The sequence below is a fragment of the Dipteris shenzhenensis genome, chromosome 12 (assembly GCF_047967505.1).
Source record: "Dipteris shenzhenensis isolate YYH24624 ecotype China chromosome 12, Dip_SZ_1.0, whole genome shotgun sequence".
In the NCBI taxonomy this organism is placed as follows: Eukaryota; Viridiplantae; Streptophyta; class Polypodiopsida; order Gleicheniales; family Dipteridaceae; genus Dipteris; species Dipteris shenzhenensis.
The window spans coordinates 36,468,254-36,485,944 of NC_141607.1; the positions used below are offsets into that span (position 1 = coordinate 36,468,254).

Genomic DNA, 17,691 nt, shown 5'->3' on the forward strand with positions numbered 1-17,691 from the left:
CTGTTCCTCGCTACTCTAGTCCAATTCCTATGTGCAGTTGTCCTCATAGAGGACTGGGCCTATGGGGCAATTTGCCCCTGCTGAGGATGCACATAATCATGGGAAGGGAGACGAATCCGGTCTTTGTATCTGTGAAGAACCGGACTTCTCAAGAATGCTGTAGGCCATCTCTTGGTGGTTCTAGTGATGCCCTATAGGCCATGATATGTGCCTTGTAGGCATAAATATAGGCACTTCTAGTGTTAGTGCCTTTTAGGCTACATAGGACACTTAGTCCTATGTGACACCTAGGATACTTAGTCCTAGGTCTAGGTACAAGTACCTTGTACTCTCTATTTTCATTATCCTAGTTGATGTGACGACACTATCTATCGACTCTTTGTACCTTGCTCTCTTACTCTTTCTATTCATGATCCTACAGTGGTATCAGAGCAAGGTTTGACTCGTCTTCTCCTGCACCTGGACTCACATCAGCTCCCTTCAGCTTCACTGCCCCTTCATCCGTATAGTCGTACGGTACAGATGATCGTACCTACAGCTTGCTCCGTACTTGCTTAGCCGTGCAGCCGTACTGATCGTACTCTACATGCACATAGGGCAACCCTACTCTGCCAGCTGCGTCCTGCATTCAGTGGTTGCACCGCCGTACATCGTACTGTGTGGTACCCTTACCCCGTATTGCATCCGTACATTGGATTCCGTACTTTTCGTACAACGTATTTGCATCGTCGTACAACAGTACTTGCACTTCGTACAGGCACAGTACCTGTTCAGTACTTGCTTTCGTACAAGCATCGTACTTGCTTCCGTACAAGCATCGTGCATGCTTCCGTACATTTGTCGTACAACGTACCAGATCCATACAATGTAACAGATCAGTACAGCTTGTACCCACTCCAGGTATTCCGTACAGTTTCACACATGTGAAACTGTTATCAGAATCCGTACTACTTGGCATTGGCTGTGAATCCGGACATTGGCAGTTCTTGGGGCTTTCAGTTCTTTTCACCTTCTTTGGTTGCAATTTCTTGCAAGAACATTGGGACTTTGGGATTTGGGGCTGCAATCTTTTGTTTGTTTGCAGTACTTTTAGGTCAGATTGCAGGACATTGAGTCACTTTTGCAGGACATTGAGTCAGATTCTCACACATTGGGTCACATTTGCAAAATCTCAGCAAAATTTGAGGCTTTTCTGCATTTGCCCTCTTTTTGGCCTATTTGCCCTCATTAAATTTGGGGCTTTTGCCAGATTTGCTGTTTTTGCAGTGAACATTGCCTGCCACAGTCACATTTGGCTCACATCTGCATTTGCCCTTTGATTTGGGTTGGAAATTTGAAGATATTTGCTGTCATTTTTGGACAGCCACCTTTTGCAGTGATAGCCTTGAGGCTTTTGGGTTTTGAGGTCTCTTTCAAGGTATCACATTTGCTATGGCTGGGAACAATCAAGATCTATTTGGTGTTCTTTGTGGAGATGATAAGTTGGATGGCACCAACTGTCCGATGTGGTCTTATCTCATGAAACATATTCTTGTCGCAAAGCATTTGTGGAATATTGTTTCTGGGGTTGATCTGAGGCCAGCCAATGCTACAGTGGTTGCCTCTACTGCTGGTCCCTCTGCAGGGGGTACATACTTCTCCTGATGACTCATCCTCTACCACTCCTGCTGCTGCTCTTCCAACTCAGGAACAGTCAAGATGGGATGCAAGAGATGCAAATGCACATTCATGTATTGCTTTATCATGCAAGAGAATCATCATTCCACACATCCGGTCTTGCAAGACAGCAAAGGATGCTTGGGATAAACTATCAAATTCGCAATGAGGCACGTGTTGCATATTTGAGAAGGCAATTACAGGAAGTGAGCATGAATGAAGGTGACTCTATGGATGCATATCTGACAAAGGTCAAGGACCTCATGGAACAACTTGCCAACATTGATGAGGTGGTGCCAAATTCACAGCTTGTCAGTACCACATTGAATGGACTGCCAGATACATATCAAGGGTTTGCTACAACCCTTCGATTAGTGGCCATGGGTAATCCAGACCACTATTCTTTTGATCAGCTAGTTACTTTGCTTTTGCAGGAAGAGCAAAGTAGAGCTAATAGACAAGCCATTATTCCTGATCATGCATTTGCTTCACAGCAGACTGGAAGAGGCAAGGCTTCCAAGCCTACGGGCAAGCCAAAATCTGCGCATAGCAGCTGCAATTCCTCCCATGCATCTAAAAATACAGCAGATAAGTCAAAGAAGAAAAGATGCAACTATTGTCGCAAGCCTGGACATGACATTTCAGAATGCAGAAAGCGCATTGCTTCAGAGAAAAAGAAAGCAGGATTGACAGTTAATGCCTCTCATGCTATTGAATCCCATGAGCCAGTAGATGCTGCGCATGCACATGCTCTCCAGGATGATTGGGCATGGGCTGTCCATTGCTCATTTGATCCCTTCAAAGCTGATGCTTTACTGCTGATGATGCTCAGTCCTGGTACTTTGATAGTGGTGCTTCAAAGCATGTCACATCTTGCAGACAGTTGTTTCACTCTTTAGCTGATGCACCTCGAGGGGGGACTGTGACATGTGCTAATAATGCTTCATATGCTGTTAAAGGAATTGGAGATGTGCAGCTCACATCTATTTGAAGTCATCCTGTCACTTTGACAAATGTTCTCTTTGTGCCTGGAATTGAAGTCAACTTGATCTCAATTTCAGCAATTGCTACTTCAGGTTTCAAAGTGATTTTTGATGACTAGTTTATGATCTTTGTGATGACAATGCCATAGTTCTCACTGGCACTTTGCAAAAAGTGTTTTATCACCTTGATCATCACTCAGCTGCACTTTCTATTGAAGCATTGGCTATTTCAGATTCCCAGCTTGCTGAAACTCATCTTTGGCATGAGAGAATGGGCCATCTCAATTATAAAGCTCTTGCAAAGCTTTATTCACAGCAAATGGCTCAAACTCACACAGCTTCCAAACATGTGTGTGAGGGTTGTCTTTTGGGTAAGATGCATCGATTTCCCTTAAAGAATTGTCCAAAACTCTCACAAAGGAAATTGCAGCTAGTGCACAGTGATGTCTGTGGCCCAATGAGGACAAATGCCATTGGAGGGTACAAGTATTTCATGACTCTCATGGATGATTTCACAAGATATTGCTGGATATATGCTTTAAAAGATAAATCTGAAGTTTTCTTATGCTTTTAGAGATGGCTGAATATGGTTGAGAATGAATCAGGATGCAAGCTTGTCACCCTCAACACAGATAGGGGGGGAGAGTATATGTCAAAGGAGTTTGATGCATTTCTGTCTTCACGGGGCATTATTCACTCATGTACTACTCCTTATGCTCCTCAGCAGAATCGTGTTTCTGAAAGGAAAAACAGGTCCACAATGGAGATGGCAGATGCATGCTTAAGGCCAAGTCTCTGCCCAATAAATTTTGGCTTGATGCAGTGGTGTGTGCCAACTATGTGCTGAATAGATCACCTACACGGGCATTGAAGACTATTACACCTTATGAAGCATGGAAAGGAAGGAAGCCTTCACTTTCACACATGTGATGTTTTGGGTCTCTTGCATATGTTCATGTACCACCTCAGCTGAGACATAAGCTTTATGACAAGGCAATCAAATGCATATTTATTGGTTACAACCAGGAGAGCAGAGGGTATTATACCAACCAAATACTGGGAAGATTATTGTCAGTAGAGATGTAATCTTTGCTGAACATTCAGCTTCTCCTCTTGTGGACTGCAAAGCTAAGCCAAATGTTGACATGTTTGATGCCTTTGAATCTTGGTTACCTCTGCCTTCCTCAGAAGAGGACTTTGACCAGCAACATGAGCCTCCTGTAGGCCCTCCACCAAGCAATAATCAGCCACTACCCCATGCTGATTTGCAGGTTTCTCTTCCAGCACATAATGATCCGACTATTCATGATGCAGTGATTGAAGAAAGAGCTGTCAATAGACAGCAAAGGCAAGTTCCCTGATGGCTTCTTGATACATTGAGGGACAGCAAACAAGATCAGCCTTTTGCTGCCCGGACAAGATCAGGGAATAGACAGCATGGTCACTTTCTTGAGTTTGCACTCCTTGCTACAGCTTGCAATGAAGAGCCTCTGTGCCATAAAGATGCTTTTGACAGCAAGGAGTGGATGGATGCAATGAGGGCTGAGTTACATTCCATTGCTAAATATGACACATGGGAATTAGTAGATCTCCTTCCCGGCAAGCATGCCATTGGAAACCGGTGGGTCTACAAATTAAAAAGGAAATCTGATGGCAGCATAGATCGATACAAAGCCCGTCTTGTTCCAAAAGGGTATGCCCAACAACAAGGCATTGACTTTGAGGAGACATTTTCTCCCACATCCAGGATTACTACCATTAGATGTGTCATTGCCATTGTAGCCCATCATCATTGGCAAGTGCAACAACTTGACATCAAGACTGCTTTTCTTCATGGGGATCTGCAGGAAGAAGTATATGTCACACAACCTCTTGGCTTTGAGGTTGTTAATTATGAAAATAAGGTATGCCGGCTTAGAAAAGCCCTTTATGGTTTGAAGCAGGCACCCAGGGCATTGTATGCCAAAATTCATGCAAACTTACTATCCCTTGGTTTTCAGAATAGCCCCACAGAACCCACTTTTTATGTCCGCGGGAGTGGATCTGATTTTTTAGTGCTGATTTTATATGTGGATGATATGCTCATCATGGGTCCAGACACTCAGCAAATTGCAGCTTTCAAGGCTGATTTGCAGCAGATTTTTGACATGTCAGACATGGGACAGCTCCATTATTATTTGGGCATTCAGTTTGCTCATGTTGAGGGGGGTATCATGATGTCTCAGTCCAAGTGTATTGCACAGCTCCTTGATCATTTTCAGTTTGAGGATTGCAAGCCAATCTCTACTCCAGTGGACCGTGGCTTCAAATTCTCAGCTCATGATGGAAGCCCACCATGTGATATCACTCTTTATTAGCAAGCTGTTGGATGCCTTATTTATTTATGTCACACCAGACCTGACTTAGAGTATGTAGTATCTCAGCAGCAGATTCATGCACATGCCCAGTTCACAGCGTTTGCAGGCAGTGAAGAGAGTCAGGCACATGCCCAGTTCACAGCATTGGCACTCAGGATTTAGCCCTTTTCTATGGTGATCAGGGCTCACTTACCATGCATGCTTACACGGATAGTGACTGGGCAGGGTGTTCCGACACCAGAGTGTCAGATCTTGGTAATTGTCTTTTGCTTGGCAATTCATGTATCTCTTGGCTTAGCAAGAAGCAACCAACAGTTGCCACATCTAGCTGTGAGGCTGAGTACATGGCAGCTTTTACCGCTACAGTACAGTGTGTTTGGCTTCGACAGTTAGTTACAGATCTTGGTATTCACTAGACATCCTGTACTATTATCTACACTGACAGCTAGTGGCCATTGCGCATAACCCAGTGTTTCATGCGCGTATCAAGCATATTGAAGTTCACTATCACTATGTTCGGGAGCGGTTGTCAGCAGGAGACATAGAGTTGTCCTATCTTCGGACAGAGGACAACATAGCATATATGTTTACAAAGGCACTTCCTCATCGCAAGTTCGAAGTCTTCCGACATGCTTTACACTTGATTCCCTTTGTTACATGATCCGACATCCTTTGTACATTCATAGGTGGCTATATCCTTTTGGATGAACATGTGCCACCATGACCAGAAAATACCAAGTATTCTGAGACGTTTCCAGAGTACTTCAGGCCATCCCATGGAGGGGGGTTTGTAGGCCATCTCCTGGTGGTTCTAGTGATGCCCTATAGGCCATGGTATGTGCCTTGTAGGCATAAATATAGGCACTGGTAGTGTTAGTGTCTTTTAGGCCACCTAGGACACTTAGTCTTATGTGACACCTAGGACACTTAGTCCTAGGTCTAGGTACAAGTACCTTGTACTCTCTATTTTCGTTATCCTAGTTGATGTGACGGCACTATCTATCGACTCTTTGTACCTTTTCACTCTCACTCTTTCTATTCATCGATCCTACAAATGCAAATGTGTGTAATGAATGCATAATTTGAATGCCAATTGGCCCTTCAATGGGGGAAGAGCTCCCTCGTGAGAGTACTTGTTTTTCTTTTCGACCTACATACAACGTGGAAGAGAGATGGTGGATGAATGCAATGTGGTAGAGAATGCTACGTGAGATTCACAATGGAGGGTGATGCCATTTCATTAATGTCCCTTGAGATCACTCAAGTCCCATCTTCCCATTTGCATCTACCCTTAGCCTATGACCCATGTATCTTCCATTCAATGCACCTTAATGCACCCTTCCCTTCATATTACCCCTAGGACCTAGACCCGTGGTGCACATATTTATTAATAGAATCAGTGCTACACGTCAAAATTTGATGCCGTTTGAAGCAATGGCTTTAGCTCGACTAGCCCTATCTAGTCATATCATCCACCGCTATAATAATTGAGTCGTTATCCATCATAATACAATTAAATGTTACACCATTGGCCTATAATATATAGTAATGTGCTAATGTCTACTAATCAAGGATTTGTGATTTGTCATGTCATGACACTCCCTCGTGCTTGAATGAGTGCATCTCCTCTTCATAATCTACAAAGTCTTCTCTTGATAGTACACGGTCTCTTCTGAATCAGAACTTAGATCTCATCTTCAAGTTTTGGTTCCTCTTGATGCTGAATATTCACAATGCAGAAGTACTACTACAGCTTCAATATCTCTTCATGCTCAGAATCCTCTTCTGAATATCAACTGAAATCTCTTCGTAATAAGGTGCTCAATAAGCTGAAACATATTTTTAACAAACTAGGTAGACCTTGGCCATAAATGATTCTGCAATTGAGAACTACTTAGTCTATAGAAACTACATATCATTAGTCTCTTTTTTTCAACTCTTCTATTTCAGCCCTATTCATCCTATAAGACACTCTACATGGAGGAGAAAATCGTTTATTCTCTATCCTTTCTACATGACTATATATCTACTCTCTATCCAATTCACAAATCCATACACCATTGTTGGCTAAATCGATAGGATTTACTCTTGATTCTATGTTCACCACATATTTTTGGGATAAGGAGGTAGAAGCCTCATCCTTCTGCTTAGATGCTTTGCCTTTCCCTTTTATAGAATTGGTCTTGGAAATTTTGGCTAATAGAATAGGACATTTATGCCATGGATGCCTTGGCTTATGTTTCTTACATCTGAAACATTTACCCTCCTTAATTAGCCTTTCTTCTCTTCGTCAATCATGGAAGGAAATGGTATCCATCGAAGATGTGATCGGCTGTTAACATTTTGAACAATAGCTTTCTCTTTTCCTTTGTTGAAGGGTTTACGAGGATTCAATTTCCTCTCAGCAATCTCAGCTAACTTAGTGAGGTCTGTAAGGGTGGTTGGGTTGAACATTTCAACCTCATAGCTCACTTTCGGGCTTAGGAGTGCTAAATACTTCTTGCTTTTATCATCTTCACTCTTCACAGATAACGCTAAAGAGAGTTTCCAGAACTTGGCTGAAAATTCAGTGTTATTCTCGTTATCGAATTGTCTAAACCTTTCCCAACAGAAGGTCAATTCTTCTTCATACCTCGGAAGCATGAAAGTGACCTTCAGCTGCTCTACAAACTTGGAGAATAGGCTCTTTTCTCTTTTGTAAAAAGGACCACCACATCAATGTGGCAAGAGCAAGCTTCTCGCGATCGGGGTCTTATCTTGATGGGCAAAATATAGCTCAAAATGGCGAATCCAATTAAGGATTTTATTTGACTCTCTGGGTCCATCATATTTTGGGAATTCTATTCTCGGAATCTGGCTCTCTTCGAGGGGGTACTTAAATCTTCATTCCCAAAGTTCAGCACTCTCTTAGTCCCAAATTTTGTCATAATGGACTGTTCAATCATATTACTAAGCTGAGAAACCAGCCTATCAATGGGGGACTCATCTCTCCCTCTTGCACTTTATAATCCATGTGTATGGGATTTTGAGTTAAAGGCGTAGACTCCGTGCCCTGCTCTTGGATGGACTCGTTTCTCCCTTCATATCTAAAGGAAAACCCCCTATCGAGAGGTTCTTGAAGGAGAGATGAAGGTAATTCTGTGCGTGTTTTATCATACTCAATATGTGTGTAACTCTCATCTAAACTATCCTCTTACGGAGGAGGTGATGGTGTTCTCTCCCTATCCCTTGAAAAAGGACAAGTTCATTTTTAAATCTCCCTTCCCCTTCCATTCTTTCCTTTTAGTAATATAAGATAGAAAATGACTTGCTGTAATTTTAGAAAAGGGGTTTATTTTATAGCAAAAGTTAAGTGTTATAGAGTTGGTGCTACTTATCTGACTCCCACTTTGCTTCTGTAAAAAAACCACTTGAAATAAGCTCTTCTTCCTTCACTTTTGTCTTTTCCTCCTTGTTTTTATGCTGTAAACTGGTGCACTCTATTTGGGTTACTTGTTTTGAGTGGATTGGAGCTCTAGACATAGTTATAGGGGGTAGTACTTGTGGGTGCATTACCCCCTTACGACCTTGTTCCAATCCAACTTCCCGTTGGTGAGAACGGGGGGGCTCTTTTCCTCATGGTTTAAGAGTTTTAAGGGTACATTCACGCAGGGGGAGTCACCCCATTCCTCATCCAAAAACCAGAAATTTCAGAGAAAGCCCTTGCCTTAGGACCTCCAAAATTCAGGATTTCAAGGGCAGCAATTTGGGATTTGCAGGCCGCACGAACATAAGTCCGACCCAAGACTCATACATCGTCCCTCGCACCCACTTTCAATTTCAGACGAGGGTACTTTCTTGGTTTGTGCGTCCAGCTGCGCAGACCTCCAAGTTGCGCATCCCTGCCCTCATAGATCTTTGCCGCACATGCGCCTTTCCCCGTACGGGCCTCTGCCGCGCACTGCCTGCCTTTGCATCTCGCTCACGTACACTCTTCCGTTGTGCTGCGCTGGTTGCTCGTGCCTCTTTCCTCACGCTTCTGCTCTCTCCTACTCGCTTGTTCTCTTTCTCTTCCCGTCCTAGTTCTGGATTGTTGCTGCCCTGATACCAAATGCGAAGAACTGGACTTCTCAAGAATGCAAATGTGTGCAATGCATGTAGAATTTGAAACAATTAGCCCTCCAATGGGGAAAGAGCACCCTCGTGAGAGTACTTGTCTCTCTTTCGACCAACATGCAAGGTGGAAGGGGGATGGCGGGTGAATGCAATGTGGTAGAGAATGCTATGTGAGATTCACAATGAAGGGTGATACCCTTTCATTAATGTCCCTTGAGATCGCTCAAGTTCTATCTTCCCATTTACACCTACCCTTAGCCTATGACTATGCATCTACCATTAAATGCACCTTAGTGCGATCCTGGAGATCACTCAAGTTCCATCTTCCCATTTACACCTACCCTTAGCCTTTGACCCATGCATCTACCATTCAATCACCCTTCCCTTCCTATTGCCATTAGGACCTAGACACGTGGGTGCACATCTTTATTAATAAAATTAGTGTTACATGTCCAAATTTGATGCCGTTTGAAGCAGTGGCTCCAGCTCGACTAGCCCTATCTACTCAGATGATCCACCGCCATAATAATTTGGTCAGTGTCCATCATAAATACAATTACATGTTACACCATTGGCGTATACTATATAATAATTTTCTAATGTCTACTACTCACAGATTAGTGATTTCTCTTGTCATGACAGTATCAAGGAAGTGGTTTACGAGAGGATGTGATTGATTACTAGGGGCATGGTGATCTCCAACACCAATTCCTACCTTTGGGGTGAGCATCTCCTTGCACGGTAGGCATTGGCTGGATAAACCTGAATCTTAACTCTTTGACATATAGTACTTTAATCAAAGTCGCGAGTCCCACTATTAGGCACATCTTCGGAACTCCATCATCAGTGAGTACCGAAGCTAGTATTGGAAGTCCAACACGAGCCAAAACAAGCTCCAATGGAAGGGAGGATAGAGCTGTAAATGTTGGGGAGACCTTGGATACGTAGTATAATTGGGAACTCCGGTACATGGTGTGTCACATCCAAGTCATTCAATGTGAAATCATGATACCAAGGATAAGAAATTGTGAGAAGTACAATGGTACTAACAAGTGTGGAGAGAAGAGAGCGAACAACTCACAAAACAGGATTGGAAAACAGAGAAATCCAGGAGAGACTTGCATGAGGATCTCAAGGAGAAAACCCCTCTACTATTGGGAAAAGCCTCAACTCCAAGTGAGAGAACTGCTTAACACTGAGATGAAAAACAATGAGGGATGGGGCCCTATATATAGGGTCACCCCTTGCCCCAAACAACCGACTAGAGGGGGGAAAACTAGCCTACTAGGGGGCCGACCCCCAGGCCCAACGACCAGGTCGTTTGGTCATATGGCCCTGGTTAGGGACATGGGTACCCTGCCGACGAAGGCGCCACCTAGGCGTAGTGAATGCGGCTTGGTGTTAGTCTTGTAGTAGGCCCAGGGACACATGACCCCGAAGCTCTGTGGATGGCCTTGCAACAGTGGCGGACAGATGGCGACTAGATACGGTTCCGTATGCCCCTACTTTTGCTCCGTATAGCCCCATGTGCATGCAGGTTTACTCGTGTTTAATGCCTTTGCCTTGCCCCTAGGACCTAGTGGATACACCTAGAATTTGCCCCTAGGAACCTCTAGGAAGTTTGCACTTCCTCTAGCCAGTCCCTCACGGCCAAACTATTACTTGACTTAACCACGGTTAACCCCGGGTTGAGTGACAATAGACTTTTCACGTCCCTGTGACACCAGGTGCTCCCAAATATTCTTAGCTGCCATCATGTGCTTTACATGATTTATAATCTGAGGAGTATAGCTCAAAAAAATAAAAGAACGTACCCTTGCACTTAGTCACTGCTCTTTTATTGGTGTCTGTAATTTTGGGACCGAGAGCTACTCGTGGCTGCATGCAAAATATATATTTCTTTTGGTTTGTTGTTATTAAAGGTAATTGTAAATGTCGAGGAAAATCTCAAGCTTGTTCTTGAAGCCCTTTTCTTTCCAGCTGGTTGTGTAGATTTTGAGCAGAACAGTTACTTTGTGACATTGCTTCCTTGTTTTTCCCCCCTATAAAGGAGAGAGACCCATAGTGTCCAACAGTTTTGTTTCCCACAGAGGTGTGAGAGCGTTGAGCGTCCCTTTGTTTTTGTAGTTTGAGGCATTCACTAACTGTGAACTTCTTCGACATTTCATAGTTAGGAGTATTTCTTGTGTATTAGACAGCAATCTGCTTTGCCATCTGTTCCAAAATTTTCTCTTTGAATGTGTCCTTTATATCAATATATATATGGTAGGAATTTCCTTAATCATCAATGCCTTTAGACTCTGGAACAAGAAATACACATAATAATTGTGGAAATAATATGTACTAATGTGATGTTAATTCATGCGATGGTTGACCATAGGTGGTGGACATGTATGCTGTTTCGAGCTGTCAAAAGAGTTACCCCTGCCATCGTTGCAATGGGAACCGTATGTGGCTTTTTGTTTCTATTTACAAATACATATCATTGTAGTTTTCTATGTAATGATACATGTTTATAATTAAATGCTATACTTTTGAATTGTAATGATTCTGTTTATATTTAAAGGCCATACTTTTGTCACATTAACTGTAGACATGAGTTCAGGCCGTGATGTTCAGTTGTAGCCATGAGTTCAATTGCAAGATAATACAACTTGACATCCACAAAAGGTCTTTTTGGTGTACATAAATGCATGTACTGTGTGTGTGCGTGCGCATGCATGGTTTTTCAGTTTCAGTTTTATACAGCTTTAGTTTACATTAGACATTTAAGGAGTGTGCTAGACACCTCTCGTTCCCCTACATGGGGTGTTTTCTCATGACGTAATTCACACTTGTTCTCATAGGCCTTTGGCCTTTCCAAGATGTTAATAAATCTTTCTTTGTTTCTTTCTCTTTCTCTCTCTCTCTCACACACACACACACACATTTTTTTGAGAGGGGGGGTGAAAACTTTGAATGCTGTATAATACAAGGTAGCTATCCCAAAACTCGGAAGCTCTGAAAAAGTACATCAAGAGAAAATCTCCATGTAGGACAAATATACATCATAGTCTATGTAGTGAGTTTGCATACAATCAAAGAGTGATTGCTGCAAAGAACAACAAAAGAAAACAAAAGTAGGATCACCAAATGTTGGGGTAAAGGCACATTGCCAACCCTTCATTAAAAGATAGGACATCTATGACTGTCTTAAGACAGTCATAGGGTAAACCTAATCCTAATAAAAACACAACTGAGTTTGTGGTGTGGCTCATCATTTTCACACCCGCATTTTGAGTGTCTCTCTCTCTCACTCTCTTCCTCTTGCTCTCATTCCCCCTTTAGGGCCCTTCAACTGGTATCAGAGCCATTCCCTTCACTCCACCCCCCCTTCTGTACGGACGTACGGACAGCGCCGTACGACCGTACGTCATCCGTACAGTCGTACGGACGGACTTCGAGCGGCCAGATCTGTGCTGGGCGGCGGCGCATTAGCGAAGGCGGGCTGCAGGGCGACGGCGCGGGTTGTGGCGTGGACACGGGCGCGGGCATGGGCGCGGGCTGTGGCTTGGGCACGGGCGGCGACGCGGGTCGCGGGCCTCTTTGCATAGCAGCTGCTAGCTGCAACTCGAGGTGCCGCATCAAGCAAGCAGCCAGCCGCTGCATAGCAGCTGCTACTAGCTGCTAAGCCTCTCGAGGCATCGCGCAGCTGGATCTCCTTTTACGTGCGTGTGTGCGCGTAGAGAGCCAGGCAAGTATAGCATTCGATTTTTCGCTGAAAAGACTCGACAGAATTTTTTTTGGGGAAGCGTGCCTACTGCAGGTACAGAAAGTGTACCAGGTACTCTGCAGGTACAGAAAAGTACAGCAGGCACACAAATTTTTTTTTGGAAGAGGAATAGTGCTGAAGCACTCTGTTTTGTGCGTGGTACATGCATGTACGCGCAAGTACAAAAGTACATGAAGCGTTCCTGATGCATTCCTGAAGCATTTCAGCTGTATACTGTGCATTTGTTGAGGTACAGCAGGTACTCTCGTGTCCCTCACGCTTGAGGTGACTTGTGCCACAGTGGTGGTGTTTGCGCAGTTACTTGTCTTTCAGGAAGGTCAGATGCTTGTTTTGCAGAAGCTTCTATGCATTTACTGAGTGCAATTCTCAGTTTTGGGTGACAATTTCAAAGGGCTTTTGCCTGGACGTGTCTGCAGTATATGCCTTGAGGCAGTGTGTAGCCAGGGAGCACACATTTGCTTTGTTTCCGCAGTGCATTTGGTGACATTTGTTGCAGGTCACATTCCTTGTACGCACTTTGAAAATCTCAGTTGAGCCACGCTTGGTCAAGGCGCATCGAGTTTACTCGGTCCCTAACTGCCCATCGTTGACAGTGCTCAAAAGATTTTCTTCTTGGTGTTTGTACGTTGTGATTTGTGTTGTTACTGAGTACACAGGGGCAGTCTATGCATTGCACATTGTCAGGTAAAAGTGTCAGAGAGATTTTCATATTGCATGCTACCTCAGTGTTGAGGTGTTCTCCACTTGATTCAGGTGTCAGATCAAAGGGCTTTTGCCCAGACTTTGTTTCATAGCACTTGGGTTACCGACAGAGATCTTCAGATGCATTTTCTCCCCTTGGTATAAGGGTGATTGCTTGGGATTTATCCCATTTACTGTTGCAGGTTTTGTGACAGGCTGAAGTGTCATTTTTTTTTTTGGGTGTTTGCCAAGTGGTTTCTGCAATTTAACTCAGTGCAATACCTCATCTGAGGTGGGAGAAGTGATCAGTACAGTCAGTACAGCAGTGTTTACAGCAGTGTTTGTGGTTTGTCAGATGATTGTGCACTGTTATGCACTTGTTGAGCAGCTGCAGCAGTCTGAAATTACTGTTTTTATGCCTCTTTGAGCACAGTACAGTGTGTCAGAAGGTACAGTATTTGCAGGGTCATTTACTGTTTTGCTGCAGATTTTCCTGACAGTAAAAACAGCACCATTGAGAGTGCTTCTGGCTCTTGAATAGAGCAGGTTTTTCTGAGAAATCAGAATTTTTATTCAGTCTTTTTACTTCCAAGGAGTTAGGTACTTTCCTCATCTGATATGGCATCAGGGGGAAGTGATTCTTCAATTCTGAACATAAAGAAAATGGAAGGAGCACACAACTATGCATTATGGGCAGAACAGTGCTTGAATGTACTTCTGTTAAAGAAGATTGCTAAGCCCATAAGGGTGAAGGGTGTCAAGCCATACAGAGAAAAAGAAGTGGGAGAAAGCCATGCAATCAGAAATGGACTCCCTACTTCAGAATGATACATGGGACTTGGTGCAGTTACCTGCAGGCAGAAAAGTTCTGCCATGCAAGTGGGTTTACAAAGTCAAAGTGGATTCAAATGCTTTACCTCGGTATAAGGCCAGATTGGTTGCCAAGGGATTTAAGCAGGAGAAGGGCATTGACTTTGATGAGATCTTTTCCCCTGTAGTCAAGATGACTACTTTGAGAGCAGTGTTAGCTCTTGTTGCTCATGACGACATGGATTTATGTCAGATGGATGTGAAGACAGCCTTTCTTCACGGAGATCTCCATGATGAGATCTATATGAGTCAGCCAGAGGGATATGCTGTTAAAGGGAAAGAGCAGCTTGTGTGTAAGCTCAAGAGGAGCTTGTATGGACTCAAGCAGGCGCCAAGAGAATGGTACAAGAAGTTTGATGCCTTCATGCAGTCCCAAGGGTATCATAGGTGTGAGACCGATCATTGCTTGTACACCAAACGGGCAAAGGATGGCAGTTTGATGCTACTCATTCTATATGTGGATGACATGCTTATTGCCAGTAAATCTCAGCATGAGATTAGTGCTTTGAAGAAACAACTGCATAAGTCTTTTGACATGAAAGACTTGGGTGATGCAAATCATATTCTTGGCATGTGGATTACTCGTGACAAGTCCAAGGGACTTTTGTTTCTGTCACAAAAGGAGTACATTGACAAAGTACTGCAGAGGTTTAAAATGGAGGGGGGGAAGTCTATTAGTACCCCGTTGCCTCCACATTTAAAACTCAGCAGTAAGGACAGCCCCAGATCAGATGATGATAAGGCTGAAATGGCCAAGGTTTCGTATGCATCTGCAGTTGGTTCTTTGATGTATGCCATGGTTGCCACTCGTCCGGATATTGCTTTTGCGGTGGGAGTCATCAGCAGGTATATGGCAAATCCAGGCAAGCGGCACTGGGAAGCAGTGAAAGGTGTCTTGAGGTATCTCAAGGGTACCAAAGACTTGTGCATATGCTATGGTAGGCAGGATGCATTGGTGCATGGTTTTACAGATTCAGACTATGCAGGGAATGCAGATAACCGGAAGTCTACTACCGGTTATATTTTCACATTTGCAGGAGGTGCTATATCATGGGTGTCTCGGTTGCAGAAATGCGTTGCACTGTCAACCACTGAAGCTGAATATGTTGCAGTCACTGAGGCCTGCAAGGAAGCAATATGGCTTACTCGGCTGGTGGGAGATTTGGGCATTACAGGAGATATGCCAGTTTTGCATTGTGATAGTCAGAGTGCTATCATGTTGGCAAAGAATCCGGTCTTTCATCAGAAGACCAAGCACATAGAAGTGAAATATCATTTCATCAGAGAGGTACTGGAAGACAAGCGACTTGAGGTTGTGAAGGTGCATACTGATGATAATCCTGCAGATTTGCTCACTAAGAGCTTGCCTACAGAGCGGTTTGCACATTGCCGCCACATCATGGGATTAGGATGAGACCATTCTTATTTTATGGTCTTGTATACAGTAACTGTATATTGCTGTAATTTTTATTCTTTTCTCCCCTTTAGGCACATTGGCCTTTAGGTGGGAGGTTGTTGGGGTAAAGGCACATTGCCAACCCTTCATTAAAAGATAGGACATCTATGACTGTCTTAAGACAGTCATAGGGTAAACCTAATCCTAATAAAAACACAACTGAGTTTGTGGTGTGGCTCATCATTTTCACACCCGCATTTTGAGTGTCTCTCTCTCTCACTCTCTTCCTCTTGCTCTCATTCCCCCTTCAGGGCCCTTCACCAAAGACTTTGTGGTTTCTATCTTCCGAGAGAGTCCAGAGTGCCCAATTTCCTCAGCCACAAAAGACTATGCCAGTCTTTAGAATGCAAAGGCAACAAGTGAGATTTTTAAAAATTCACATGAAGGCCAACAGCCAGCCCATAAAAAGAGAAGGTCTGCATAAGTGAGGAACGGTTCCTGTCAGTATTCTATGGCACGAAATAGCAATCATTTGCATAAGCCTGAGGAACCATAAGGCGACTTCTAGGAATCTCCAAACCATGTAACATGTCAGTCGCCAACAAATGATCCATATATTGAAGCATGGGATGCACGGCTATAGCATATAAAATGGCACTAAGAGGACAGCCCTAGTGGACTGAACATCGGAGGGTCCAAGATTTAGAGATACCGCGACAGTATGCTAGCAGCTTTGCTATCACTATAGAGTCAATAGATAATATGCTGTAATTTTTTACCAAAACCCAAGGCTTGCATGGTCTGCGCAATAAAGTCCCATTGGATTGTGTCAAAAGTGTTGGCAATGTCAACTTGCAACAAGAGCACATCCTGCTCCGTGTACTTGGCATATTCGATCCCAACATAGGCATTTGCAATATTTTCAAGGATATGCCTGCGAGGAACAAAACCATATTGCGCTGGATGAAGGCCATCATTTAACTATCCTTTGATATGATCAACCACCATTTTGGTGATGATCTTATAAATAACAAGCATAAGAGTGATAGGCTTCCAATCAGCCAAAGATTCACAGATGGGTTTCTTGGGCAGAAGCTGTACAAGCCCTTTCTTCCAGGAATCCGGCATGTGTTGATTGTTCCAAGCACAATTTATAATTTGCAGCAAAGTAGACTTGAGGAGACCTTTATGTGACTCAACACGAACACACATAGCATAGGGACCTAGTGTGTTGGTGTGAAGTGTTAGTGTGTAGTACTAGGTGATCTAGTACTAGTCTATGTGTGTGAGTCTTTTGTGTGTGCCACGTGCCATCATGGGACTTATCCCATATGCATTATCCCATATGCACTAGGTTGTCGAGTGTGAGTGAGTAGCCTACATAAGGCTTGTACTTCACTTGTCTTGATATACTTAATGGATGAATGAAAGTCTTCTTCATGTCTTCATTGGAGCATTATTTTCGCACACACACACACACACACACTCTCTCTCTCCTTTCATCATGTTTCTAACATTTTGTTTGGTTTGTTATTGGGCGCTCTGGACTCTATGGAAGGATAGAAATCATCGAGTCTTTGGTGATCCCACATTTTCTTACTTTCTTTGTGAAAACGAGACTTTTTGAGAATGCAAATGTGTGCAATGCATGCATAATTTGAATGCCAGTTGGTCCTCCAATGGGGAAGAGCGCCCTCGTGAGAGTACTTGTTTCTATTTCGACCTTCATGCAAGGTGGGAGAGAGATGGCGGATGAATGCAATGTGGTAGAGAGAATGCTGCGTGAGATTCACAATGAAAGGGTGATACCCTTTCATTAATGTCCCTTGAGATCTCTCAAGTTCCATCTTCCCATTTACACCTACCCTTATCCTATGACCC

General features: G+C 43.6%; 1 protein-coding gene across 1 annotated transcript in view; it reads left to right on the forward strand.

The window, feature by feature from the left end:
• The window catches only part of LOC147896163 (uncharacterized), a 123,102-nt gene that overhangs the window by 54,909 nt on the left and 50,502 nt on the right, over positions 1-17,691 (forward strand). The window contains exon 7 of the mRNA XM_087382564.1: positions 11,472-11,538. Within this exon, the coding sequence (XP_087238690.1) occupies positions 11,472-11,538 (67 nt within the window). The remainder of the gene's footprint in view (positions 1-11,471; positions 11,539-17,691) is intronic.